The sequence below is a fragment of the Dromiciops gliroides genome, chromosome 2 (assembly GCF_019393635.1).
Source record: "Dromiciops gliroides isolate mDroGli1 chromosome 2, mDroGli1.pri, whole genome shotgun sequence".
Lineage (NCBI taxonomy): Eukaryota > Metazoa > Chordata > Mammalia > Microbiotheria > Microbiotheriidae > Dromiciops > Dromiciops gliroides.
This window is the reverse complement of record NC_057862.1, coordinates 271,957,696-271,985,534: the sequence shown is the minus strand read 5'-3', so window position 1 is coordinate 271,985,534 and position 27,839 is coordinate 271,957,696. Positions and strand designations below refer to the sequence as shown.

General features: G+C 34.4%; 1 protein-coding gene across 1 annotated transcript in view; it reads right to left on the bottom strand.

Annotated features, from left to right (window-relative positions):
• MIPOL1 (mirror-image polydactyly 1) overlaps positions 1-27,839 on the bottom strand; it is a 440,092-nt gene that overhangs the window by 43,133 nt on the left and 369,120 nt on the right. Inside the window, exon 12 of the mRNA XM_043986491.1 lies at positions 22,114-22,344. Coding sequence (XP_043842426.1) covers positions 22,114-22,344 — 231 coding nt within the window. The remainder of the gene's footprint in view (positions 1-22,113; positions 22,345-27,839) is intronic.

Sequence of the window (27,839 nt, the reverse complement as noted above, 5' to 3'; positions counted from 1 at the left end):
ACATTGATATTTCTGAGTAGCAGAGTGATCAAGCTGGATCTACACTTGAATATGATTATTTTGGCAGCTCTGTGAAGGATAGATTTGAGAAAGGAATGACTGGAAGCCAGGAGTCCAATTAGGAGGCCTTTGAAACCATCCAGGTGAAGGGAAAAACAGGCTTGGAGCTAGGGTTCTTATTTCCATCAAGCCTGCAATTTTAATGTTGCAAGCCAGAAGAGAAAACCAAAAACTTCAGATGGATTAATACTTCACTATTAAAACACCATTACTTTAGCTTTGGAAAATCCTTGGCTTAGCTCCTACAAAAGAATAGTGACAATTTGGACAAAATGATATAAGTCACTGTATTAGGGTGGCTAAGGTAAAAAAGTCTGGTAATAGAGTAGCCTTACACACCATGGAACTTTTGAATGCCCTCTCCTACCCCACATCCAAAGAAATGATTTGGTTACATATTTGCCTAATCTATATATCTGTTCTTTCATCAGTGTTTAAATTCATTATTAGTTGAAATTGCAAATTATGTTTTTAATTTTTTTCTCTTTTATAGCTCTTAAAGAGCAGCTAGGTATCTATGTGAAGAAAAAAAAAAACCACCACCAGTTTTGGCAGAAAATAAAGTGATATGTGAATGGATGGAAGCTAATGTCTTCCTATAGGATCAAAGAGTTCAAAAGGTCCTCAGAAGTCATTGTTTATTCTGGTGTATGGAGGAGAGACTTCTTAAAATACTTTACTGTCATGTGATCATGGGAACCACATTAAGCTCTTGTATGGTCTTCCTATTCTGCCCATTGGTGGGGGTTATCTATGTAAGGTTATCTTAAGGAAACCATATATACTCCCTGGGTTTTTTTTTTAGGATAGTTCTATATTCTTGGTAAAACTTCAAGATATTTTCTTTAAAAATAATTATTATATTTTATTCTTTTTATGTATTCTGAAGAATCCTCTATAATATGATAAGGTATGTCTCTGACAGTTTGACTTATAAAATTTACTAAATTATGCCTTGGCACCCTTAATCTAAAAATTGTAGAGGGAAGCTTCCATCCCCCTTCCTTTATTTCCTACATTTGCTTTCTTAATAAAACAAATTTAGTGTAAAGGCAGAATTAAAAAAAAACCAAATACATAATATTTTAATTTAGCAATCCATTGTAACTCTAGCAGATCCCTCTTAACTCAATTGAAATGATTTATGCTCAGAAAAATTACTGAGACTAAGCATGGTGGTACATACCTGTACATACATTTCCTGGGGAGGCTGAGGCTGGCAGATTTTGAGTTCTGGAGTTTTGAATGGCAGTGGGCTATGTCATCTATTCATACATTACTTATGGTGTAGCTCATTACAACTCCCTTAAAACATTCACATTTGCCTTTTGTAATTATCTTGATATTCACTAGCTTCACAATTCAAGAAAATGTAATTAATACAACTGATTTACATTACACATGAAAGAAAAAAGGAAGAAAGGAAGAGAAAAGAAAAGAAAAGAAAAGAAAAAGAATTAGTAATCTAGGAATATGTAAACTAACCAACCAGTGATGAATATTGACTCCTACAAATAACATTTTCTAGAAGTCAAATAGTACTTAGAGTTACATAAAGTCTGTAAGAAAATAAATGTCAACATTAAGTGTATTCATGAAGGTGCACTATTACTAGTATTTTAGGCAAGCAGTGTGGGTTAGGATTTTCAGGTCTGGACTAACTCTATTGATGAAGTCTGTTTACTGTAATAGCTGTTTTAAAATAAACCAGATACCTTGACTCTAGAATCATATTTGGGTTAGTGTATGTATTTTGGATTATTAACACATATACCCAATATAAAGTATACTCTATACTAATGAAATTACTAAAATAATGTAGATGCATTATCTTGTAAAGCCTGTGTCACAATATCGGTATGCATCATTAATACACTGTAGTTTATGGAAGCAATATATGTTAGAAATAAATGCATTTAATTAACAGTTATAACTTTTGAAAATGAACTGCAATAGGAAAAGTGAGCCTCAATTAATTATTCTTTTCAGATACTTCCTAAGATGTAGCTCATTACAATTCCCCCAAAATGCATTGCTTTTTATAATTATCTGAATATTCACTAGCATCACAATTCAAGAAAATGTAATTAATACCATGACCAACTTGTACTACAGAATAAAAGATGTATTCTATGAAAGTCAAATGTTTTCAGAGTCAACATAATCACAACATCCCATTTTTTGACCAATGTGTTCATTTACAGTTTGTTTATAACTGCTTCACAGAGATGGAAGTTTGTACATTACAACATGGTTTTATTGATTTATCAGTAACAAAATATACTAAGCATACTCAGTAAACTGGAAAAGCTAGCTCTGGGGCTAGGACTGTAAAACAGCAGCTTGTTGTGGAATACTTCAGAACAAAATCAGAATGTTGGCATAGGAAAGATAAATGGTGTAAACCAGACTAGCAAAGGCTAATATTTAGTAAGTCCAATAACACAAACAAATTAGGTTTTAGAGTTGTACACTTTGTCCATGACTAAGAAGCATATTTACACAGTATTTTAAAGCATTGAGTCAACTATTCTATAACAAACTATTAAATTACCATTTTTGAAAATGCTTTGTTGTTTGCCAAAGTGCAAGGAAAAGAGTAAAATGTACTTTATAAACTGTAAGACATATTTCTCCTTGCCAAGTGATCCCTGCTTTTGACAAATTACACCTAAATGAAAAATATAAATAATTTCTAACTTTAACACATGCTTATTTCATTAGTTCATAAGCAAAAGATGTAAGATTATTGAGAAATATATGAGAAAATAGAACTATTGCATAATGTAAACATGTTTCTAAATACTCAAAAGGATGAAAAGAATAAATGGAAACCACATAATGGAATGTTCTAAAATACTGCTGAACTTTTTAGCCAGCTTAAAATTAGAAATGTTTAAATTATTAGTGAGAAAAGTAAGTTTCCGATTTGCTTCATGGTGCCAAATGAAATATATAGCAAGCTAGGAAAAATTAAGATATTTTTTTCTTAAGATGGTTCATTAAGATACTTCAGCATTTTCATAGGCCTTCAATCTGATACTAAAGCCTAAAATGTAGATTTCTTGCTTTCCTAACTTTCATTAACTCCCTATGAAATTTAGCAATATTCCAAATGTAACACTTGTACCTACTTCAAATGTCTTTGATTTATTGATTCAATGAAGATAGATAGGAGTATTTGTTCACACCTATTTCATATTTCTGATTGATTCATTCAACCCAGATGTACTGTCACTTGATAAAAGTATCAGCTATAAGTATCCTGTTAAATAGCAGTATTACTGCATCTATTAATAAGTCAAAGGTACAATAATTTTCTCTATGTAATTTACCCAGGTTTCAAAAGGGCCATAGTAGGTGCTGAGGGAGTTACAAAAATAGATAAAATGGAGAGATCACCTAGAAGGCCTTAGGTGCATTTTGGATAGCAGTATTATAGTTATAAGTCATTGGACAGGACTCTACTTATTTTTATTTATTTATTTATTTTTGCAGGGCAATGAGGGTTAAGTGACTTGCCCAAGGGTCACACAGCTAGTAAGTGTCAAGTGTCTGGGGCTGGATTTGAACTCAGGTCCTCCTGAATCCAAGGCCAGTGCTAAAGCACTGCACCACCCAGCTGCCTCAGGACTCTACTTATTTTAAGAAGAATATTGGAGTATTTTAGGCAATAAACATTTATTAAGTAACTACTATGTGTTAAGTACTGGGATAGAGAGAAAGGCAAAAGATAGTCCCTACTCTCAAGGAACTCACAGTTTAATGGGGGAGATAAGGCGAAAACAATTAAGTACAAATAAGGTATATAAAGAATGAATTAGAAATAATCAGCAGAGGTAAGGTATTAGAATTAAAAGCAAAGGGCAGCTAGATGGCACAGTGGATAGAGCACCGGCCCTGGAGTCAGGAGTACCTGAGTTCAAATCTGGCCTCAGACACTTAATACTTAACTAGCTATGTGACCCTGGGCAAGTCACTTAACCCCAATTGCCTCACTAAAAAAAAAAAAAAAAGAATTAAAAGCAAATCAGAAAAGACTTATTGTAAAAGATGAAACTTTAACTGGGACTTGAAGGAAGTCAAGAGAGCCAGGAAGCAGAAGTGAAGGAGAGTATTCTAAACATGGGGGAAAGTCAGCAAAAGTGCCCAGAGTAAGGAAATCGAGTGTCCTGAGTGAGGAACAACAAGGAGACTGATGTCACTGAATTACAGATTACAAGGGGGTGAGTAAGGTGTAAGAAGATTGGGATGGTAGCAAGACCAGGTTGTTGGCTTTGAATGCCAAGGAGAGGATTTTATATTTGATCCTGAAGGTGGTAGGGAGCCAATTCTGTTTATTGAGTAGGGGAGAACAATGAGATAGAATTGCACTTTAGGAAGATTAATTTTACAGCTGATGGAGGATGGACTTGAGGCCAGGAGGCCAATCAAAAGGAATCTGCAATAGTCCAGGTTTGAATTGTTGAGGGTCAGCACAAGGGTAATGGTACTGTCAGAGGATAAAAAGGGGGATATATGAGAGATGTCATTAGGGTAAAATTGACAGATTTTGGATATGGGGGGGTGAGAGTGAGGAGTCAAAAATGACACCTAGTTTGGTGACTGGTAGGATGGTAGTAGGCCTCCAGCAGTCATGGACAACCATGGATCAGTGCCTTGAAGAGCCACAGGCCACAGTGTGGCTGTGCAGTCCAATGTGGGAGCTGCAGCTCCTGAGTGACTGAGTAACTGCCGCATCCTGTGTTGTATCTACCCCATAAGGAGTAGCTGGAGTGTCCTCTCCAGGGCGCTGGCCAGGGCGGAGGTAGGATGGTAGTGCCCTCTATTGTGATAGGGAAGAAGTAAGGAAGAGGGGACGGTTTTGAGGGGAAAGATAGAGAAGCTGGTTGATGTCTCCAGTACTTCCAATTTGAGATATCCAAAAGGTGACAGGAGATGAAAGTTTGGAGATTAGGAAAGCAGCTAAGGCAGGATAAATAGATCTCAGAATCATTAGCATCAAAATTATAATTGAAGAGACCATTGGTAACTTTGGAGAGAGCCCTTCTGGTTGAATGATAAGATCAGAAGCCAGACTATAGAGAGTTAAGATGAAAGTGAAAGGAAAGAAGTGGAGGCATCAATTATTGCCAGATTAAAGGAAACTATGAGACTGGATGCACATTGCACATATGAAACATTATAAAGTCATTAGGAAGTACAGCATCACAGAAAGGAGCATAGCAACTGACCTGAGAGGAACCAAAGACACAGAGACTCATCTGAAATATTCACAACCCCCTATTTCTAATCTAATTAGATACTGGGGGGGGGGCTTTCTTTGTACAGAGGTGTTTCATGGCCCACTAGGTAAAAAATGACCACAAACAACAGTGAGCCCTGCAAATAGTGTCAACAACTATTAACTATACTAATTCCACCTGTGCACCAGACAGAAAACATATTTTGCACAAATGCATACCACTAACATTAGAAGTATAATATTTGAACAAATACAAGGTATCATTCTACATAAATTGAATTATAGGTAACAGCCTAATGCTCTTCAACATGAGTGTATAATGTCTCTTCTTTTGCAAGATATGCCATCTACATTTGATATTAATACTTTAAAGCAACACTACACTGTCATTTGCATAACCATAGAAAATTTGAATTTGGTGAATTGCTTGAAAAAACCCAGTAGATTACTGAGATGCTTATCATCCTGAATCATCTCAGTATTCAAGTGAACCCTAGTTTATAAGCCTCAAATTCCTAGGAATACAAAGAAGGTTTTCCAAAGTATCTAGATAGTTAAGTTGATTCCACAACCAAAATTGCTTCTTGTAACCTAATCTAAACGGAAATAGGCTTTAGCTGTTAAATTACTCACTGCAAGGAGGAATGGCCAGCATACCATGAATAGAAGAAATTGATATATGGTAATAAATCATTGGATTTTCTTTATGTGGCTTTTTAAACTTGTCATTTTAAAGGAGAATATAAGGGAGTATTGTATTTCTTGATTCTAGTTTTACACATATTATTCACTGTAACGGTGGCACTCATACAAGAAAAGTAGCCTTCTTAGTATTGGTGGGTTTGGCTTCCACTATCTCTATTGTTGTGACTATGTTGGTTCAATGATTAGCTAGGACGTTATCCCCTAAAGGTCCATTCTTGAATGAGGCAGATACTCAGATTGGGGACATATTTGAAATTTACAGAAACAAAAGAACCATTGATTTGGGCAAATGCCTCCTGAAATGAGGACAAGTTAATGTCCTGTAATGTAACAAGTTAAAAATCTAAGAAAAATGAAACCACTTATTTATTAACATGGTGGGTCAATACCTTTTATGAACAAACATATTTTTTAAAAATCTTATTAAAATTTCTGGATTCTATAAAAAGGGAGAAAAACACTTTTGAATTAATGTGGTTTTGAAAGAATGACCATCAACACTTTAAAAATACATATATATGTGTTTTAAAACACATAACAATGCCCAATAGAGAACAAAAAAGATAAATGGAAAGAAGGTGAGTCTATGAATATTTGAGCCTGTATGGGGCTCCAAATAACTTTTTCCCAAGAGGGTAATATATAGTAAATAGAATGATTGACTTGAAGTTCAGAAGACCTAGAATCAAATTTTGTCTCTGACATTTATTAGTTGTGTGACCGTGGGCACTAAAGTTATGTTACTTAACCTCTATCTACCTCAGTTTCTTTTTCTTTTCTTTCTTTTTTTTTTTTTTTTTAGTGAGGCAATTGGGGTTAAGTGACTTGCCCAGGGTCACACAGCTAGTAAGTGTTAAGTGTCTGAGGCTGGATTTGAACTCAGGTACTCCTGACTCCAGGGCCGGTGCTCTATCCACTGCGCCACCTAGCTGCCCCTCCCTCAGTTTCTTGAACTGTAAAATGGGGGTGATAATAACTATAGTGCTTAACACACAGGGCTATTCTGAGGATCAAATGAGATTATATATCCAAAGTGTTTTGCAAGCTTTCAAGCATAGGGAAGTTATTATTTTTAAAGAAAGAATGAAGAAGCAGGTTTGTGCTTCAATACAGTTTCTAGGTGTGTCAGTGAGTAAATTCTTAAGAGAAAGGTTAACAAGACCTACTGATGCAAAGTTTCTCTTTTCTTCCATTCATCTATCCATTATTGACCACCTTCATTGTGACAATGGACTTTTTTTTCTTTTCTTTTCTTTCTTTGTTTCTTTCTTTTTTTTTGCAGGGCAATGAGGGTTAAGTGACTTGCTCAGGGTCACACAGCTAGTAAGTGTCAAGTGTCTGCAGCTGGATTTGAACTCAGGTCCTCCTGAATCCAGGTCTGGTGCTTTATCTACTGCACCACCTAGCTGCCCCCGACCACCTTCACTGTGAAAAGATATTGATAAATTCCCAGGGAAATACACACAAAAAAGCATGGTCTCTGATTTCAAGGAGTTTGCTTTCACTCATATTAGTCTATTAGGTTATATTTGGTATCTTATTTTTCACTAAAGTCCTACTGGAAGGTCTTTGTTGTACAGAGATATCCTTGGGCTCTCAATGACTGAAAATCCTGTTAGGTTCTGCCAAGGTGGAAAGGCTTTGAGTACAGGCTTGTCAACTTACTATGTCCAAGGACCATCCAAACCAAACTTCACCAGCAGGAGAATGACCAATGGGAAACCTGTTTTTAGGCTACAGTAGCTCTCAAAGCCTGTCTAATAAAGTATATACTGAGGGATTTGTGACTTCCAGAGTAATTAAAATGATATCATGGACTGCTGAAGTATTGAAGTATTATGTTTTAGGGTTAATCTAGTCAAAATGTAGCTATTAATAACTAATCAATGTGTTAAGTCATTTTTTTATTCAAAAAACTGAATCATTGTCAGGTTTCTGAGACTATAAGTATTTTTGCTTAGAATCAAAGATTTGATTATATGAAGATAAGATACAAAAGATAATATAATTGGCTAATATGACTGAAAGTAAACTCCTTGAAGGCAGAGATTTTGCTTTTTTGTGTATTTCCTTGAGAACCTAGCACAGTCTTTTGACAATGAAGATGGTCAATAAATGCTGAGTAAATGGATGGATGAAAAGAGAGACTTAGCATTAGTATGTCATGTTAATCTCCCTCTTTACCCAGCAACACATCTAGAAACTGTATTGAATCACAAACCTCTTTCTTCATACTTTATTCTGTTTTTAAAAATAATGACTAGTTTCCATTCTGAAATCTGAATGACAGAATATTAGAGTGGAAAGGAACTTCGGAGACCATCTACTATAAGAAGTACCTGAATAAAAATCCCTGTTTCATCCTATCTTATAAATGGTCATCCAGACTCTGCTCAAAAGACCTCGATTCAGAGGTAGTTTATTTGGCCTCTTTGCCACTTGCACTCACTTTTCCTCATTCTGCCCTCTGGAGCCAAACATCTAATTTCAAATTTAAATGACAGCCTCCAAAAATTTGAAGACAGTTACCATGCCTTCCTCCCCTCTTCACCATCTTCTCTTCTCCAGGATGAACATACCCAATTCTTTAGAGTGATTCTCACACCTCATGAATGGCAGATCCTTTATCATTCTGGTTGTACTTCTTTAAATTCCAGTTTATCAGTGTCCTTTCTAATTTGTGATGATCAGACATTAACCTAATACTTCATATGTGACCCAGTGAGGTCTGGGCAGAGTGATTCTAGCCATTTATTCCAGAAAGCTATGCATTCTAATCTCACATTAGCCATATCCCACTGTTCACTCATTCTGAGTGTACAATCCACTCAACACCCCAGATCTGTTTCAAATACATGGATTTCTAGTCATCCTATCCTTATGAAGTAGTCTTTTTTTGAACCTGAGGGTAAGACTTTACATTGATTCCTATTAAAATAAATTTTACACATTCAGGTAAATGTTGCAGACTATCAAGATCCTTCTGAATTCATACTTTGTCATGCACTATGTTAGCTCTCCCTCCCGGCTTTGTGTCATCTGAAAACTTGATAAGCATGCCCTCTAGACTTTTATCAAGTCATTCATGAAAATGTTAAGCCTAATAGGGTCAAGCACAGATTTCTGGTAGACTCTACGTTACAAAATGACTTCAAGTAATTGATAGCTAAATAGTTGCAAATTCATCTTGTATTTCATTTCTCTGTGTTTTCTACAAGAATGACACGAGCAATTTATTGAAAGCTTTACCACATTTTGGTGAACTATATTTATTGTATTCCCCTCATCAACTAGTCTAGTGACTATCAGAAAAGGAAATGAGCTTAGATTGGCATGAGCTGTTCTTGATGAAGAACTATGGTAGTTCTTTTTACAGTGGCTCTTTTCAAATTTTTATTATTAATAGTGTTCTTCAAGGAAAAAGTTAATAAAAATAATTGAAGTTTGCATAATACTTCATTCTTTTGATCCCCTCAACTGTCAGTGCCCTCCTTCCCAAAACACCCAGGGAGGTAGTTTTAACTAGTGTTTTAACTATAGTTTAACATATATATATAGTTTTAACTATGTGTTCATAGAGTAATTATATTCATATTTAATAATTTTTAAAGGGTAAATGTATTTGTATTTATTTATTTTATATTTATGTCATTATATTTACATAATAATTATAGCCAACATTTATATAGTGCTTATTATGTGCCAGGTACTTTTGTTAAGTGCTTTACAATTCTTATCTCATTTGGTCCTCACAACAACCCTGAGAGATAGGTTCTTTTATTACCCCCATTTTATAGAATGGGAAACTGAGGCAAACAGAGGTTAAATGATTTGCCCAGGGTCACACCTAGTATTTGAACTCAGGTCTTCCTGACTCCAGGCCCAGCACTCCATCCATTTCACTACCTAGCTGTCTATAAGTACTTATTACGTAAACTTCTTGTAACTAGGGATTGTTCCATTCTCAGTATACAGTGCTAAGCCCTGGACCAGCACTTAATAAATACTTGTTGACTGATCAGTTCTTTTCAAGGCATTCACATCTTGATTTGATTTGATTCTTGAAAGTATTAAAAGCCCTATCTTACAGGTGAGAATAAATAGAGGTGAAGAAAGAAGAGGTGATAAGAAAAAGAAGTGATAAATGATCTAAATGAGATGGAACTAGTGTTCTCAATTCCTAATTCAGTGTTCTTTCTATACCATATTTCCTTTTACTTAACTTCCAGCCCAAAATAGTTCCTTTAAATAATAGGAAATGATTATAAGTTGCCTACTAAAAGTCACAGGAGCTAATCCATACAGCTATATGAGGTAAAAAAAAAAAAAAAGATAGGTTCATCCTGTAGAATCCAGTGAAAAATTCTTCCCTAAAACAAAATTTCATTTGTTTAGAGAGGTAGGATAGGGTTAGGTCAAAAACAGTATCTACAAAAATTCCTTTCTTTTGCTTAAAACATTAACATATATGTAAGAAATAACTCAAATACAAACTTAGTACCTCTTTAAATGGCCTCCTAAGATTTTTGAAATTGTCTGGCACGTAATTTCCAAGTTTAAAATTTAAAAACTTTAAAATTTTAGAAATTCCCAAATTCTAGTACATCTTCCCACTCTTCACAAAAAGGTATTTCTTTTGCTGGTATCTTTAATTAATGCTTATGTCTTTATCTTTAATTAGTGTGGCTCCTTCTTGAGAAGGGCAGCAAACATGTAGTTTATCAAGTTAACCTTAAGAAAATATTAAAGGATCTAAATAATAGATTATGAATTGAGAGACACTGTAGAAATGACAAATCTGTCAGCATAAGCTTGGATCCTGGTTTTGGTTTTCCTTTCATAAAGTAAATTGTTCACTATAGCATTCAATCTGCACACTACAGATCTCATTTTGGTTGCTGAAAATATCAAAAAGACTTTAGACCTACATATAAAAGATACTTATTTTATCCTTTTCTGACACACTGACCTGTATACTCATTTAAAAAGGAACACCACATCTTTATGTTATTAAATCTTTGTTTTGATCTATTAGTATTCACCAAAGTGCCATTTTATAAAACCCCACACTGAATAGGCAAGGCTGGAGGTGACCATCTGCAGCTTTGGAGTCTGCATTTGAATTGATGAAAAGAGCTTTGTGTTTTCATTGCCAAGTTTGATTCTTCCAGTTATTAGGCATTCCCCTCAGATTGCATCAATGAAGTGGACGCTCTTACACCAATGTGTTAAATTTTCTTCTCCTCATGGTTTCCTTTGCCAGCTATACTCAAGAATCACACATTTTTCTCAGAGCTATGTTAAAAAAAAGGGGAGGGGGGAACATCAGAGCATCTGACTAAAGCCCATATGTGTTTCTGGTCAGTCTCCTGGCTGAGGGGTCACCTCACATTGTGGTGTGATTATACAGAGATTCATTCTTCTTGAACTGTGCTGCTCTGACCATTCTGGGGGAAGATTAGACCCTCTAGTCAGTAGTAGAGAATGTCTTGGGATACTGATGTGAAATGCACACAACTCATCCAGGGAAGCAGATTAGTTTGGTTTTGGGGAAGAATTTTAAATATTGGATATGCTTATGTGCTCCCTTTATCACTATGAAATGTATTATATATCAAATGCTAGCATAAAGAGAAATCTATTTTTTCCTCTGCCCTTATATTATTATGTGTATTAAATCAGCTCAGAAATACTGATGACACTTCAAGCCCCATGAGTTGTATTAAATATCAGCAGGTTTCAATAATACTATTGAGTAAACTTTTCTTTTAAATGATCATTTTTGCTTTGTAGAAATAACCCAGGAAAGCCCATTTTCTGTAATTACTCTGTTTCTTCATTTGTATTTTTATGAACTGGAACACAATATCCCATGTAGATGAGGAGGAAGGCCTTCATACACAGCAAAATATTTATAGCAGTAGTTTTGTGGTAGTAAAGAATTGGAAACAAAATAGATGTTCTGATGAACTTCAACTAAACAAATTGTTGTATATGAATGCAATGGAATATTACTGTGCCATAAGAAATAATGAAGAATTCAGAGAAGTATACAAAGACATATGAACTGATGCAAAGAGAAATAAGTAGAGCTAAGAAAACAATACCTGTAATGATTATCACAATGGAAATAGACCATACTAAGCATAGTATAATTATAATGACTAAGTTTAGCCCTGAAGATCAGTGGAAAAAATTACTTTCTTTCCTACTTTTCTAGAAGTATACATCACTTCATACACTGTTACACTCTGTTTCTTTACTGGCTAGTCTATTTCCCCTCAATAATAAACATTTTTTATTTAAAGTTTTGAGTTCCAAATTCTAACCCTTCTTTCCTCCCTCCCTTTCTGCTCCCTGAGGCAGTTAAGCAATTAGATATAGGTAATACATGAGCAATTATGTAACTGGCTAGTCTTAATAAACTGATCCCCCCCTGCCTCCTTCTTATTCTTTATTATTGAGGATGGTTCTCTGTTCAGGAGACTAGAGAGGGACATATTTAGAAATGAAGGTGATGTGAAAACAAGAGATATCATTAAAAACTGTTCTGGGAGAAATGCATAGAACTGCTTCTGTTGAATTGGTTATGAACTATATGTGCAATCTTCATCAGAATAAAGAAAGAAAAAGAAGCAGGGAAATAACAGGCCAATACCTTTTAAATCCTAATCTCTAATGGGCGCAGTTTTAATGGATTCATTATAATAATCAACAAAGATTTATTAAGTTCCCAACATAGTTATAGGTTTTGTTAGGTGGACAAGTTGCATATTACACATTCAATCACATTTACTCTTGAGTTCAGGTTTTATTCATTTAGCTTTGGGATGAAAAATTTGTACTAGGTAGAGGAGCTTTGACTGCAAGTAGAAGCTTGTTCTATCAGATATTTAACTAGGATGCAGAACTTCTACATTAACATATGTACATATTTTAGGTAAAACCTATAAGAATGAAAATAAAGGAAAAGAATAAAAGAAAGTGCTAGGTGAGAAATCAAGTGTGTGAAGGAAGAACAAATCTAAGTAAGAATCCTAATTAGTCATAAATAACCTCTAATAGCTCATATTTTTCCTTATTCCTTTTCTAAGGACCTCAAGCTATTTTATAAACATTGTTTCATTAATACTTATGTCCCATTTAGCTGACGTAGAAAAATGGGTAAAATTTAAATGCTTAAAAATAAGGAACCACTGAAATAGCCGAAAAAGGCTATTCATGGCTAAGGGTTATTGGTTCAAAATTCTATTTACTAGCCCATGCGACTTTTCTAAGGATTTGAGTCTTATGTAGGAGTACACAAAGAAAGAGGCTATAATCTACAGGCTACAAAAATTCCTGCTCATTAATGCCTTGCAGGTTTTTATTTTAATGAAAATTACCTTTGTCTTTGGCTCTTAAGAGAATGTCTGTTTGCCCAAGACAAGGCTTGATAAACTACAGGAATAACATCAGAATATTCTATCATAAGAGTACCTAACAGAGTCATGAACATGGAAGGTACTTGATAAACATATATTGAAAAAGAAAAAGTGATGGGATAAGAGATAAAAAAGGGAAAAAAAAGAGACAAAGAGGATGGAGAGTGAGAGTGAGAGACAGAGAGACAAGAGAGACAGAGAGAGAGAGAGATAGATATTGGCAAAAGATTATGCTAAGATCAGCTAGTATTAAAATTAAAAAAAAAAAAGAAAAAGGGGCAGCTAGGTGGCACAATGGATAGAGCACTGGCCCTGGAGTCAGGAGTACCTGAATTCAAATCTTGCCTCAGACACTTAACACTTACTAGCTGTGTGACCCTAGGCAAGTCACTTAACCCCAATTGCCTCACTAAAAAAAAAAAAAAGATCATCTAGTATTGAATTCTTTTGTCCCTTGTCTGCCCATGTACCTACCTGATACCCTGTTCCATAAGAATCTTTTTATAATCCTTATTTTTACTTCTCCTAAATCTGTCTTTTGAAATTTCCTTAAGGTAACAGGGAACCAGTTAACCAGACTGAGGAAGAAGGCAGAAAGAGTAGACATGTGAATATCAAGAGGCTGAGGTCTGATCTATACTTCACTCTTGGATACAAATCAAATCTAAACAAAATTTGTCTTCTATTGCCTAAAGCTGATACCAAATTCTGCCTTTTTTTTTTCTTATTCTCACATTCTCTTTCTTCTTCCCCTCATTAGCTAAAGTGTTTTTGAACTATAAGATTGTGCAGGAATGTGAACTAGCCCAACTCTATATGATTCATTGACAGGCAACTTCTATAAACAAACATGTTGGCAAGAGTGTCTCAAGTTCAAGCGGCTGTTTCAGCTCTCCTTCTGGGTTTCCATGCATTTTGAAGATCATGCCACAATATTATCAGAGACTTTGAAGACGAAAGCATAGATTCTCCTTCCTCTTTGAGTTTCTGGCTGGCAGCTTTCATGTGAGCCTTTCTGTGCTCTATTGGCCCAACTCAAATCCTAGGTTAGACCCCCCAAAGATTAATGTAACCCTACATTAATCTTCCACTAAAAGTAAGGGACTGAAACTGTTTCTTCCACATGTAAAAGCAGAACATTCCCAGTAGGTCACTGTGTCAGCCCAAATACTTTGCTTTTAAAAAAAGTAAATGAGCATAGTAATTATTTGTCTTCAAAGCCTGGCAGGTATCTCTGTGTACAGTATAGGCTGCTTCTAAAGAAACCTACCTTATGTACCTAGTAGAGGAGAGTGGTGATCCACTGTGCAAATATGCACAGGTATTGATAATTTTTATAAAATACATACTTGCCTGACACAGTTGAAAAAGACTTGGATTTCACAAACTAAATATGTATTTAGGTAATTAAAAAAAAAAGCACATACTGCAATTCACAGGCCCAATAGACTGGATTTGTTTGATCTATTGTTGAAATCTATATTTATATACCTTTGCAAAAAAGCATATCATATGTCCAAGAAAGAAAATATCATATGTTAAGATGTTATTTTGTAATGGCTGCAGAGAAGATGTTCAAGCCCATCTTCTAAAGACAAAAAGATCTTTTCTACTAATGTTATGGATGTATGATTACAAATTATACAAAATAAACTAGATATATGAGGTGCATTTTGAGATTAATTTTTTTTTAATTTGCACAAACTCTGCAACCCACATGGTCCACTATATCCAGGGTAGCTTTATGCTTCACTCTACATCTTGGTCATTCTGTCACTATCTTGCCTACCCTCCTCATCCCTCCCTCTTAAGCCATAATCAAATAAATACTGCTATTGTTACTGGAAAAGAGTGTGCCATTCACCATTCCTATAACTAAAACATTTTTCTCTGGACATGATATTCCTATGTGTACTGCCCCACCCCACCCCACCCTCATCAGAATATAGGCTGAGATTATTTTGCATTTGTGTCTCCAGTGGTTTGTACATGATAAGTGCTTAATTAATAATTTTATTAATTTTTCATTAATGCAAATGAAAAGATCTACTAGTCAACATAAATTCCCTAGTTCACAGTGCTTCTAAGTATCATAAACATAGAAGCCATTTTGAAGGAGTTTCTTTTTTTAAAAAAGCTAGAAATTTATTGTTCTTTTGTGATTAATAATTTGTCAAATTGGCTGTGACACTTTCCCACAACTAAATATCATCCACCAGTACAGTTGGTACTTAAACAGATTGAGGAACAAAGCAGATAGAGCAGAATAGTAAATATCATTGCTAATTCAACTTACGTTCTTCATGTCTGTGTACTGTACATTATTCACACCAAGGAAAAGTGTCTGAACAGATTAGTGGGGCAATATGGCCTCCACAACATTTTTTTTTGTAGCAAGCAGTTACAGAAGTAACAGAATTGAACTTGAAGGAGATTTTCAAGAAATATTTTGATTCACTCTTTTTTCTTTCCCAATTATGTAATAAAGCACAGCAAAATTTTTTAAATCTTCTAAATTTTGGTAGAAAAATCTTACGTTTAGGTTGAGAATTGATAAAATTTTATTCTTCAGTCACTCAAGCCATCTACAAAACAAGCATTTATTGAATGCCTCCTATATGTGAAGACTTAGTTGCAGCTGGAAGATCTCAGTTTAAATTCTGATCTTAGACAAGTCACTGAACATCTCTGGGCATCGGTTTCTCCATATATAAAATGAAGGGCTTGGGATCAGGAAGCTTGTAAGGCTTGTAGGTCTACAATCTTGTTATTCTTTGATTATTCAAAATCTGAATGTGAAATTGTAGACATAGGAATTGGAACTGAAATGTGGAAAGAAAAAATGGTTTTGGTGGAAAGATGTTTACATGATGAGAACAATTTCATTGAATTTGATACATGTAACAATTGGAGAATAAATTGTAGTCAGTTAAGTTTGATTATAAGCCAACATCAGGCCCATGTGCCAGGAACAAAATTAAACAGTTGGGTAAAGTCTTTGATGACAATAGCATACTCTTTTTATCAAGAAAGTGTGGAAATGCTCTGTTCGCCTTCCCAGAACCCAGAGTCATCCACCCCTATCTTATAATTCAACCTGCAAACAGATTAAACAGTGGAGTTTGTGAAAAGTGTGTTTGCTTTGAGCTGAGAACCCTTGTGTGACACTATGGTGACTCTCCTGACACTTCTAAGGGAAATATATATGCAGTTCTTACTCATCAGCAGGGAAACCAAGCTAAGAATTCACAATTTCTTTGTAACTTCAAGTATTTCACAGAAATCATTACTCGACTGTGAGGCAGGAAATAGTTTGTTAGCTTTCCTTTCAGTTATTTATTTTTAAAGATGTAGAATGACCTATATTTCATAAAGGAACTAACCATTTTGAAAGCCATCAATTGAAAGAATTTGTATTGGCCTTTAATTTTTTTTGGCATTCCTGAAGGTACTTATTTGGAATTTTTAATTTTAAAAATGTTAAAAACTAATGTAGATTTTAGGAGACTTTTCTTCAAAATGGAACAAAAAAAAAAGACCAGATGTAAAAAACTTTGAATATTCTGTTTGGATTGCTCCACTTGAAATACTTTAAAAAATACAAAGAAAAAGAAAAACATCTTTATTTACATATTTTGATTCTTATCAGTGATAATACAGCTCATACTAAAGATGTTCTATCATAACAGTGACTACTCCAAAAAGGATTTAGTGAAGTGACCAAAGATCTAATTAAATTAGGGCCTGTGAGGAAGATTAAAACCTTTGGGACTGTTTAGTTTAGAAGAGAAGAATAAAAAAAAGTCTCCAAACATGAAACAATAAAGCATGAAGGATGGAGACAGTCATTTCCATATGCACTGAGACCAGATAAGAGGAAATGGAATTAAGGTGCCAATTTAAGAAAATATGAAATTTGTAGTTAGTAAAACATTATCATAGGAATTTGGTCATTTTCATTCTGGGAAGTTTTTCTTTTTCTTTACACTTAGGTCTCTATCTATGTTGGTTTAGGTACCACCAGAACAACAAAGGGAGATGGATGACATGGAACCCTTAAAGTCCCTTTATATCTTATAACTCTATTTGTTACTACATATTAACCTAGCTATGTTAGCTTAGTTATGCCCTATGTAATTTCAATTCTTAAAATAGGAGGAAAGAAAAACCAAATATATTGACATTTAAAAGTCATTTAGAAAACAGCTGCTTAAGGCCATAAGGAGAAACATACAGAGGTGAACAAATGGTCATATTCCTTGTCAATTAGCAGATATATTTTGGGAGATCTGAGTTTCCATCCCTATATGTTCCCCTACAAATAATTCAGTAGTTTGGTGACTATTCCCCATCAGTAAAATAAGGATTAAGCATGGCCCTAGGTAAATTTTTGAACATTAGTTTCTCTTGTAGTCTCTTTATGCTTCTTTTTCTTACCTTTCAATATTCACTTTTTCCCCTTACCTAACACCCAAAATACCCAGTACTCTTATAACAGTTCTTGTGGGAGAGGTGTTAAAGTCATCCCTTCTATAACAGAGGAGAATCATGAGGGGAAAAACTAAGTCATACTAATATGTTAGTGAATGAATGTGCTACTCTACCAAGGATATATGCTTTTCTTTTTTTGTGGGGCAATGGGGATTAAGTGAGTGGCCCAGGGTCACACAGCTATTAAGTGTCAAGTGTCTGAGGTGGGATTTGAACTCAGGTACTCCTGAATCCAGGGCTGGTGCTTTATCTACCACGCCACCTAGCTGCCCCGATATGTGCTTTTAAAAATAAGATTATTTGCAGTGTTTAGCCCAAGATAATTTCAGGCAGTATGCTTGATTAGGGAGGCATTTCTGAATAGCAGACCCTTTTGGGTACCCTTCCTATGACAGCACATCAGTTGAAAGAATGATCATTTTATCTGCCCTTATGACTGATGCTGATGTGGATAATAACAATTGTGCAGAATTGTGAGAATATCTATATCTATATCTCTTTTGGTTCTCTGAGGTAAAATAATTATGTAAATTCAAAATTTCATGATGATTAAAGGCAGGAGATCTGTCTATATTCACAAAAGTTTCATTTTTAATGTGTTATTAGATTAGAGTTGATAAAGGAAGTTGACAGATTAGAAAAGCTGGTGAATGGTGGAGGGGCAGAGGTCAAAGGGGAGCTGAATGAAAGAGCCTGAACAATAATGGAATAGAAAAGAATGGATGGGGAGGGGGACAGATCTAGTTAAAATGTCAGTTTCCTCTGAAGGTATTTTGGGAAGAGAACTGGCAATCAAGTGCTAAATAAGAATTGAGCCTGATATGAATATTTTCCATACATTCTAGTCCTCTTTCATGTTATTCTGCAGCTCCTTGCTCATTTCCAACTAAGTCAAGTCTTGATCTTGTTATTCTTAGCTTGCTTTTATACAATTTAAACTCAAACTTAATTTAGAATGTAAGCTTCTACTTGGAAGAGAATACATCACAGTTTAAGTTATTTTTTTTCATAGCAGCATTAAGCACAATGACATGGTAAAGTAGTTGCTTTATAAGTATTTACTGTGGCACCAAGCACAATGTCTTACACATAGTAGGCACTCGATATTTGTTGAATGATGTATGATGGACACTAATTCTGCCTAGATAGGCTTCCAGAATAACCATTCTATTAAAACTGCTGAAGCAGGACCATTTTACCTGGGGAAGTACACAGAAGCTAGATGATGCATCAGATAGAGTTCTGGGCTTGGAATCAGGAAGACTCATCTTCCTGAGCTTAGATCTGGCTTCAGACACTTAAAAGTTGTATAATGCAAGACATGTCACTTAACCTTATTTGCCTCAGTTTCTTCATCTGTAAAATGAGCTGGCAAAGGAACTAACAAACCACTCCAGTCTTTGCCAAGAAACTTCAAAATGGGATCACAAAGAGTCAGCCATAACTGAAAAATGGCTGAATAACAGTGCATATTAACAACAAATCCAAAGCTTATTTTGGTCAGCATATGGCAATTATAAGTCATCAATAATTGACTCTTGTTATGAAAGACATTTAATTTAAGTTAGATTGGACTGTAGGCTATGAGAAAAAAAATTTTTTTAATTGCATTTAACATAATTATAATGCACAAAATATAATTTGGGGGTTATGTACATTTCCTTAAGAAAAATTTTAAAACCCTGAAGATTAAACGAAACACTCTACTCTCTGTGTATATTTAATAGCTCATGTTTATGTAGACCTTTAAGGTATAGAAAATATATGCCCTGTATATACCTAATAACCATCCTGTTAGTGAGGTGGTATGTAATCCATTTTACAGGTGAGGAATGTGAGGACCAAAGATAGGAGGTGATTTTTCCAGGTTCACACAGCTGCTCTCTGTTGAAGTCAGGATTCAAATCTAGGTTTACTGACTCTAGGCCTAGTATTCTCTCTTTCACTATGGCATAGAGTTTCTCAAATCCCTTTAATTTGTTCTCTTTTATTCATTTGTATTTAATCTCTATTCTAATCTTTCAAACTACTTTCAATAGATTCAACAAAATCTTATCCCTTTCCTTTGTTAACAAGAACTTTGTTAATACAAATATTCTTTCTTCATATTAAGGATAAATGTCTTCATTTGTAAATTTTGCTCTTTTATGTTGCTTATTTATTTGCAATAATTGAGTATGTAAAGTTAAATATTGTATAAATTGTAGAACAATAGGCAATTTTAGTCTTGGACTAAGGTAAAGAAAATTCTAGCAATATTTACAATCCCCTCGTGTTTGTAAATGATTTTGCTTTTGATCAACTCACTGATATTCTTTGAAATTTGGGACAGAGCTTTCACAGTCACCTACATTGAATGAATGAACCTCAGGGCTTTTTGGTTATGTGGTTGATGACCTTAACCTTTAAATTTGGAAAAACCTCCAATACTTAAACATAAATCAGACAGTTCGAGTCAACTTAGTAGAAGAGATTAAGGAAGTACATAGTACCTAATCCTGCTTTACTTGTCTAGACAACAAGCTTTCCTGGATCTAGGGTCATAATAAAAATACAAATTACAAGGAAGCATAAGCTAATATACAAATGGATAATTTAGACTCAAGGATGGCTTCAACTCTAATAAATAAGAAAGCAAAACTGAAGAAATCATCCAGAAAACCAAGTATGGCTTGGGAGTTAAAATGATTTGTCTTTTTGCAGTTTATTAATGTACATATACAATACATAGCAGTATATAAAAAAGGATGAGTTAAGTTTCATTCTCTTTCAGCTCCTGAAAAAAATTTTCATGTATCATCATGGATATATCAATTAGAAAGTGCTATCCTTTTGTTACATTGTTAATATTCAGCTAGTTTTAATCAAGATCAAAGGACTTTGCAATTGTTTTGTTTTAAAATATAAATGTGTATATAATTTATATTGAATTGCTTGCCTTCTGAAAGGGAGAGTGGGGCAAGCGGAAGGAAGAGAATATAGAACACAAATTTTTTCAAGTGGATATTAAAATTGTCTTTACATATAATTGAAGAAAAATAAAATGCCAAATAAACCAAAAAATAAAATAAAATATAAATGTAAAGAAAACTATCCCAAGTAACAAATATAGTTTTATGTGTAAAAAAGGGGAATCTTAACAACACAATATTAATTAGTACCAGTCTACCTCCTTTTTTTTTTTTTTTTTGCAGGGCAATGAGGGTTAAGTGACTTGCCCAGGGTCACAAAGCTACTAAGTATCAAGTGTCTGAGGCCGGATTTGAATTCAGGTCCTCCTGAATCCAGGGCCGGTGCTTTTTCCACTGTGCCACCTAGCTGCCCCTAGTCTACGTACTTTCTTTTTTTTTTTTTTTTGGTGAGGCAGTTGGGGTTAAGTGACTTGCCCAGAGTCACATAGCCAGTAAGTATTAAGTGTCTGAGGCCGGATTTGAACTTAGGTCCTCTTGACTCCAAGACTGGGGCTCTATACACTACGCCATCTAGCTGCCCCATCTACCTACTTTCAAATGTTTCATGTAACATGTTGCAAAGTCACAAGTCAGCTTACCTCCATCAAATTCACCCCAAGCCAAGAGAATAAAAAATAAAAACAACAAAACTTTTCTTGACTGTTGGCTCTTCCCTTATCAGCTGGGGTGGGAAGAGGTTCAAATAGTCCTATAATAGGTTTCTAGGGCTACTGATGAAGTTGAGTTGCTTTTCTACCTAAGTGGTAAAGTGGACAGGGTGCTAGACCTATAGCCAGGAGGATCTGGGTTCAAATTTAGACTTAGACACTTACTAGCTATGTGACCCTGGACAAATAACTTCTCTATGCTTCAGTTTCCTCATCTGTAATATAGGGACAAAATAGCACTTACCTTTTAAAGCTTTTGTGAAGATAAAATAATATTTGTAGAGAATTTTGCAAACTTTAAAGTGCTATATAAATGCTAGTTATTATGATTATGAATGATAATATTATTATTAAAAGATGCCTTGTTCTAAATAGTACTGATGATTTCCAAAGTGATCCCAAGAAAACATTTTAAAAGTAAGAATGGACAAAGGATAAAAACTAGGAGAGTTAACCATTTGGCCTGATCTACTTTTATTTTTTTAAAAAACAAGGCAAACAGTATGAAGAATACCTTGTTTGACTGCCAAATGACAGCATTTAAAAAAAGGTAAAATCATTTTACTTACTTTTGAACTTTTTCATTGGCCTCTTGGGAGGCCTCTAAAGCTTGTTGAAGCTTTAATTCCATGTTTGCTCTCTCTGTCAGGGCTTGCTGCAGCTGGATGGCCAGTTCTTCATTTTGTTGATGAGTGATGGAAACAATATCCTCTCTGTTTTTTAAGGCATCCTCATAGGTACTAAGAGTACAGTTAAATTGATCCTTTAGACTTTCTTCTTGGGATAAAGATTTGTGTAAACTATGAAAACAAGGAGGGGCTGTAATTAGTTCTAATTGAAACTTTATTTAAAGATAAATTAAGAATGGCCTATTGAAAAGCCTATTTTTCTAAACATCAAAATCACTTTAATACAAAAGAATTAGCATACATTTATATATTTCAATGGAGAAAATTATCATTGAATCACAATATTATAATAAACCTTCAGGTATTATTTATCTGTTCCATTCCTTACTCCTTTTTGTAGAATGTTGCTTAAGACATACTAGGCAAATGATTATCTACCTTGACAATCCAAACATATTGTCAATTTAGCAATATTACTATAAACTTTAAAGTTGTTTTTCTTTAAAAAGATAGCAAAGAACTGAAAAACAAAGTGTTTTTTTACATAAGCAAAAAAGAAAATGATAAACTTTCTAAATGCGAGGCAGTGAGAAGCAGAGGACTGAGCCTTAGACTGGGATTTAGTAGAACTAGGGTCTATTCTGCTAATACTTAATGAGTATAAACCAGGACTGTGCAAACATGGATGAACCCTATATAAAGCATTTTCTCATTTTCATACCTGAGATGCAGGCAGGGTTAAAAATAACCAAAAGAAACTCTACAGGGGGAAGTAATAAGTACCTATGGATATTTTCTTTATGTTAATAAATGCTGTACCAAAAACATACACCCATTAAGTCACATTGCACAAAGGCATACAAATTAAGACTAAATGAACACAGAGGAAATATACAGATGAATAGAACTTTAAAATGCTAAAGGTCAGATCTTTCATAAGTCATTACACCTACCAGCTGAGGTTATTTTGAAATGGCACCAAGAACCTCACTCAATTAAATAAAGACATTTGAAAAATATAAATATTTAATAACAGAAATTCAAAATCCACAGAGGAGATGTACCTTTTTATTAAATAAAATCATTTCAGTATTTGCATACAAAGGAAATGTCAATTGGAGACTTGCAGTAAAGTGGCTTATCCGCATGCTATGAATTGAAAATGTGACGAAAAGGTGAATATAATTCTTAAAGCTGGTAAAAAAATTTTTTTTTAAGTTAACCTCAAAACTTTAGGATGTTTTGAGATGGGAAGTAATGTGCAACTACATACAAATTTGGCTAAGAATTTATAGCTGAAATATACATACATACATACATACATATATACATATATGAAAATTTCTGTAGTTCCACTTTGAATGTGGGATTTTTAATGAGGACATGTGGCAGTAAGAGGGAAGCAGAAACAGTAATGTTTGATTACTCAATTAGTAAAGTTTAGTATCTTTGCTAAACTTTGAATAAGTGGTTGTTGCATATAAAACAGGGACTAATATCTCTAAATTTGTAAAATGCGGTAAAACAAATGCTTTTTGATCTTTTCCACTTTATCTCTCTTTTCCTTGTTTCTCTCTTCTGTCTCATCTCACATACTTTTCTAATGTTCCTATCTTCTATATGCTTTTGTACCATTTTCTCTGATTTTCCTACAATTTTCATTTATCCATATTTGAATTTTCTGTGAAACATCTCATTCCATCATAAACATATGCAGGAAGGATTATGGGGTCTATCAATCTCACATATAGTTCACATGTTAGCTCACTGTTTGAATCATTCCCATATTTAATCTTGTCCTTAGTTCCAGAATAATCTAGGAATATATTGGTTTATTCCTAATTAATATAATTTTTCCTCTCTCTCTCTCAATTAATGAAAACCCCCATCTCATTTTAGCAATAGAATTGGGAAAACCTCCTTCCTAAGAGTGGTTATTCCTATTTCTTTGTAACTCCTCCTTTTGGGGGAGACAAGAGGAGGTAAGCCCGAGATAGGGATGCAACATAAAAAGGAGAAGAAAAGTGGAGGATATGGCCATGGGGACTGGGAAGAAAGGCAGACTTTTCACTGACTTAGAAAGCAGCCAGCCTCTTCCTGCGACAGTGGACTTTATTGTCCATGGTAGGAAGATAGGTCAGCAGCAAGCCAACTGTCAGAAGGGTCACATCAGTAGTGGACTCTTCTGTTCTACTTCCACCTTCCATTTATGCTGAAAACTGCCCAACTGTGTCCTATCTTCATACCCACCAAGGGTGATGATATTTTGGAAACCTGATTCTCTTTTTATTAAGTGAGTTTGTTTTCATTCTCTGTGGGTATGGTATCACTAGGAACCTGGGGGAGGGGTGGCAAAAAAGGAGAAATAGCTCTGAGGGCTATATCGTATTGACTATGGCCCTAGGATTTCTGGCCAGGGAGGTAAAAGACTTCTGTGTCTCCATTTAGTCTTATGAATGATCCTACAATTCTCCCAGATACAACCTTATAACTTATTTTTGAGGCTTACTTAGATTTCCTATAGAAAAATGAGAGTGCTTGAAACCATGTTCAGCTAGGGGTGTGAATACAGGTCCTAGAAGCTAAACTGTACCCTTTATACCTAAAGGGACGGGGAGAAATAGCAGAGCCTAGAAGAAAAGTCTTGCCTCTTCATCAGTCAAGTAGGATGGCTGGTTAGGATTTCATTCAGCCCTTTTTTTTTTAGCTAGGAGGAGAAAGTAAGAATATAGACCCCTTGTATTCTATATGTGAAATGCCTAAATCTTTTGCAATGTGATCCTGAGAAACTGACCCCATCATTTTGCTCAGATAATGTAACCTCCTCACATGGAGAACTTTAGGGCGCTTGCTTTCTCTAGGAGAATTGTGATGTTATATAAGGGAAGTGCCTTGGAAAGACTGTGGAGTATTATTTATGTATTCTGTAACTACACAACAGTGAACCATGCGGTTCTTTGATTGTTTGGGGGGGTGGCATTAAAAAAGGTCTGACAGTAGCAGCCAACCTGCTTTGGTTCAGCAAGTTTCTTACATAGGAATTCTTTTAAGTATGGTCCGAGAACCACCAGGGGGCCTCAGGACCCATGAGGGCAAAACTATTTACCCCCTTTTTCTTCTAAATTCAATTTTATTTTATTTTCAGTTCCAAATTATCCCCTTCCCCCACCCCCTCTGTACCTATTGATAAAGCAAGAAATGCAAAACCCATTACAAATATGAAGTCATGCAGAATAAATTTCTGCATGTTCTAAAGGGGAAAAAAAGAAAGGAATAAATACTTCAGTCTGCACTCTGAGTCCATCAGTTCTGTATCTGGAGGTTGACGATTCTTTTCATCACAAGTTCTTCAGAACTGTGGTGGGCCATTGTGTTGATCAGTTACTAAGTCACAGTTGATTATATTTACAATATTGCTGTTTTGTATAAATTGTTCATCTGGTTCTGTTCACTTTACTTTGTATTAATACATAGAAATCTTCCTAGGTTTTTCTAAAACTATCCCCTCCATCATTTCTTATAGCACAATTGTGTTCCATGACATTCATATACCATAACTTATTTAGCCATTCTCCAATTGGTGGGTATCCTCTCAGTTTTCCATTCTTTCTCACCACAAAAAGAGGTGTGTGTGTACACACACACACAGAGACACACACACAAGTATTGTACAGATGAGTCTTTTTCTTCTTTCTTTGATCTTGTTAGGATGTAGACCTAGTAGTGCTATTGATTGGTCAAGGGGTATGAAAAGTTTAATAGACTTTGGGGCATAGTATCAAATTGCTTTCCAGAATGGTTAAACTATCTGACAACTAAACCAATAGTGTATCTATTTTCCAACATCCTCTCTACTACCTGCCATTTTCCTTTTTTATTGCTGTTGTTTTAGCCAATCTGATGGGTATGAAGTGGTATTCCAGAGTTGTTTTAATATGCACTTCTCTGTTAGTGATTTAGAGCATTTTTTCATGACTATTGATTGCTTGGATTTCTTCCTCTGATACTTTCTGTTTATATCTTTATTGATTTAGGAATGACTTATTCTTATAAATTTGGTTTAGAGATATATATACTTTAGAAATGAGAACTTTATCAGAGAAACTAGCTGCAAAAATTTCCCATCCCACTGGTTTTCTGCTTTTCTTCTAATTTTAGCTGCATTGGTTTTATTTGTACAAAAAATTTGTAAATTTATAGAATCAAAATAATCCATTTTATTGCTTGTAAACTTCTCTTGTTTATCATGAATAATTCCACTATTCATGAATCTGACAGGCAATTTCTTCCATAATCCCCTAATTTTCTTATGATATTACTCTTTATGTTTAAATCATGTACCCCTTGATATATGGTGTGAGATGTTAATCCATGTTTAGTTTCTGCTAGACCACTTTCTAGTTTTCCCAGCTGTTTTAGTAAAATAGTGAGTACTTGTCCCAATAGTTGAGATGTTTGGGTTTATCAAATACTAGGTTACTGGCTCATTTGCTTCTACATATTATGCACCTAATCTCTTCTATTGTTTAACTATTCTATTTCTTATCCAGTGCCATTTTTTAAAGTTATAGCTTTGTATTGGTTTGAGATCTGGCACTCCTAACCTCCCTTCACAGTCCCCCCCCCCCAACCATTTATTTCCTTGATGTTCAATTATGCTAATTGTTTTCTTAGTATTGAACCAGCCTTGCATACTTGATATAAATCCAGCCTGGTCACAGTGTCTGATCTTTGTGATATATTATTGCAATCCTCATTCTGGTATTTTATTTAAAAAAATTTTGCATCAGTATTCAATAGGAGAATTGGTCTATAGTTTTCTTTCTTTGTTTTGGTTCTTCCTGGTTTAGGTATAAAAACTATATTTGCGTCACAGAAGAATTTGGTAGGACTCCTTCTTGATCTATTTTTTCAAACAGTCTATATAAAGTGTTAGAATTAAATATACTTAAAAGATTTGATAGAATTTGCTTGTAAATCCATCTAGTCCATGGATTTTTTTCCTTAGAGAGCTCCATTATGGATTGTTCAATTTTTTTTCCAAGATAGGGTTATTTAAGTACTCTCTTTTTTGTCCTGTTAATCTGGGCAATTTATATTTTTGTAAATATTTAGCCATTTCATTAGGATGTCAGTTATATTGGAAAAATAGTTCCTAATTATTGTTTTTATTTCATCTTCATTGGTTGTGAATTGACTCTTCATTTTCGATTCTGGTAATTTGTTTTCTTCTTTATTTTAATCAAATTAGCCAGTGATTTATCAATTTTATGGTTTTAAAAAATGTCCTAGTTTTATTTCTTCGTTATATGTATATATATATATACACACATATACATATGTGTGTGCATGCATATATGTATGTACAACCACACTTTTCTATTTCAATATTCTCTAAAGGTTTCTCATATCTAAGTTTTCTAAGATTCTATTCATCTCTTTAGCTTCTTTCTTATTTTATAGTTAAATTTATCTAGGTTTGAAAATTTTTACTTTCTATTTCTTTCTGAAACTTATTGAACTTCAAGAATTTGAATTCTGTGCCATTTGCTACATATATGTTCAGTATTGCTATTAATTCATTGTATATGGTAACTTTCAGAAAAATGTAGTTTCCCTGTTTCTCCTAATTAGGTTTATTTTTGCTTTTGCTTCTGAGATCATGA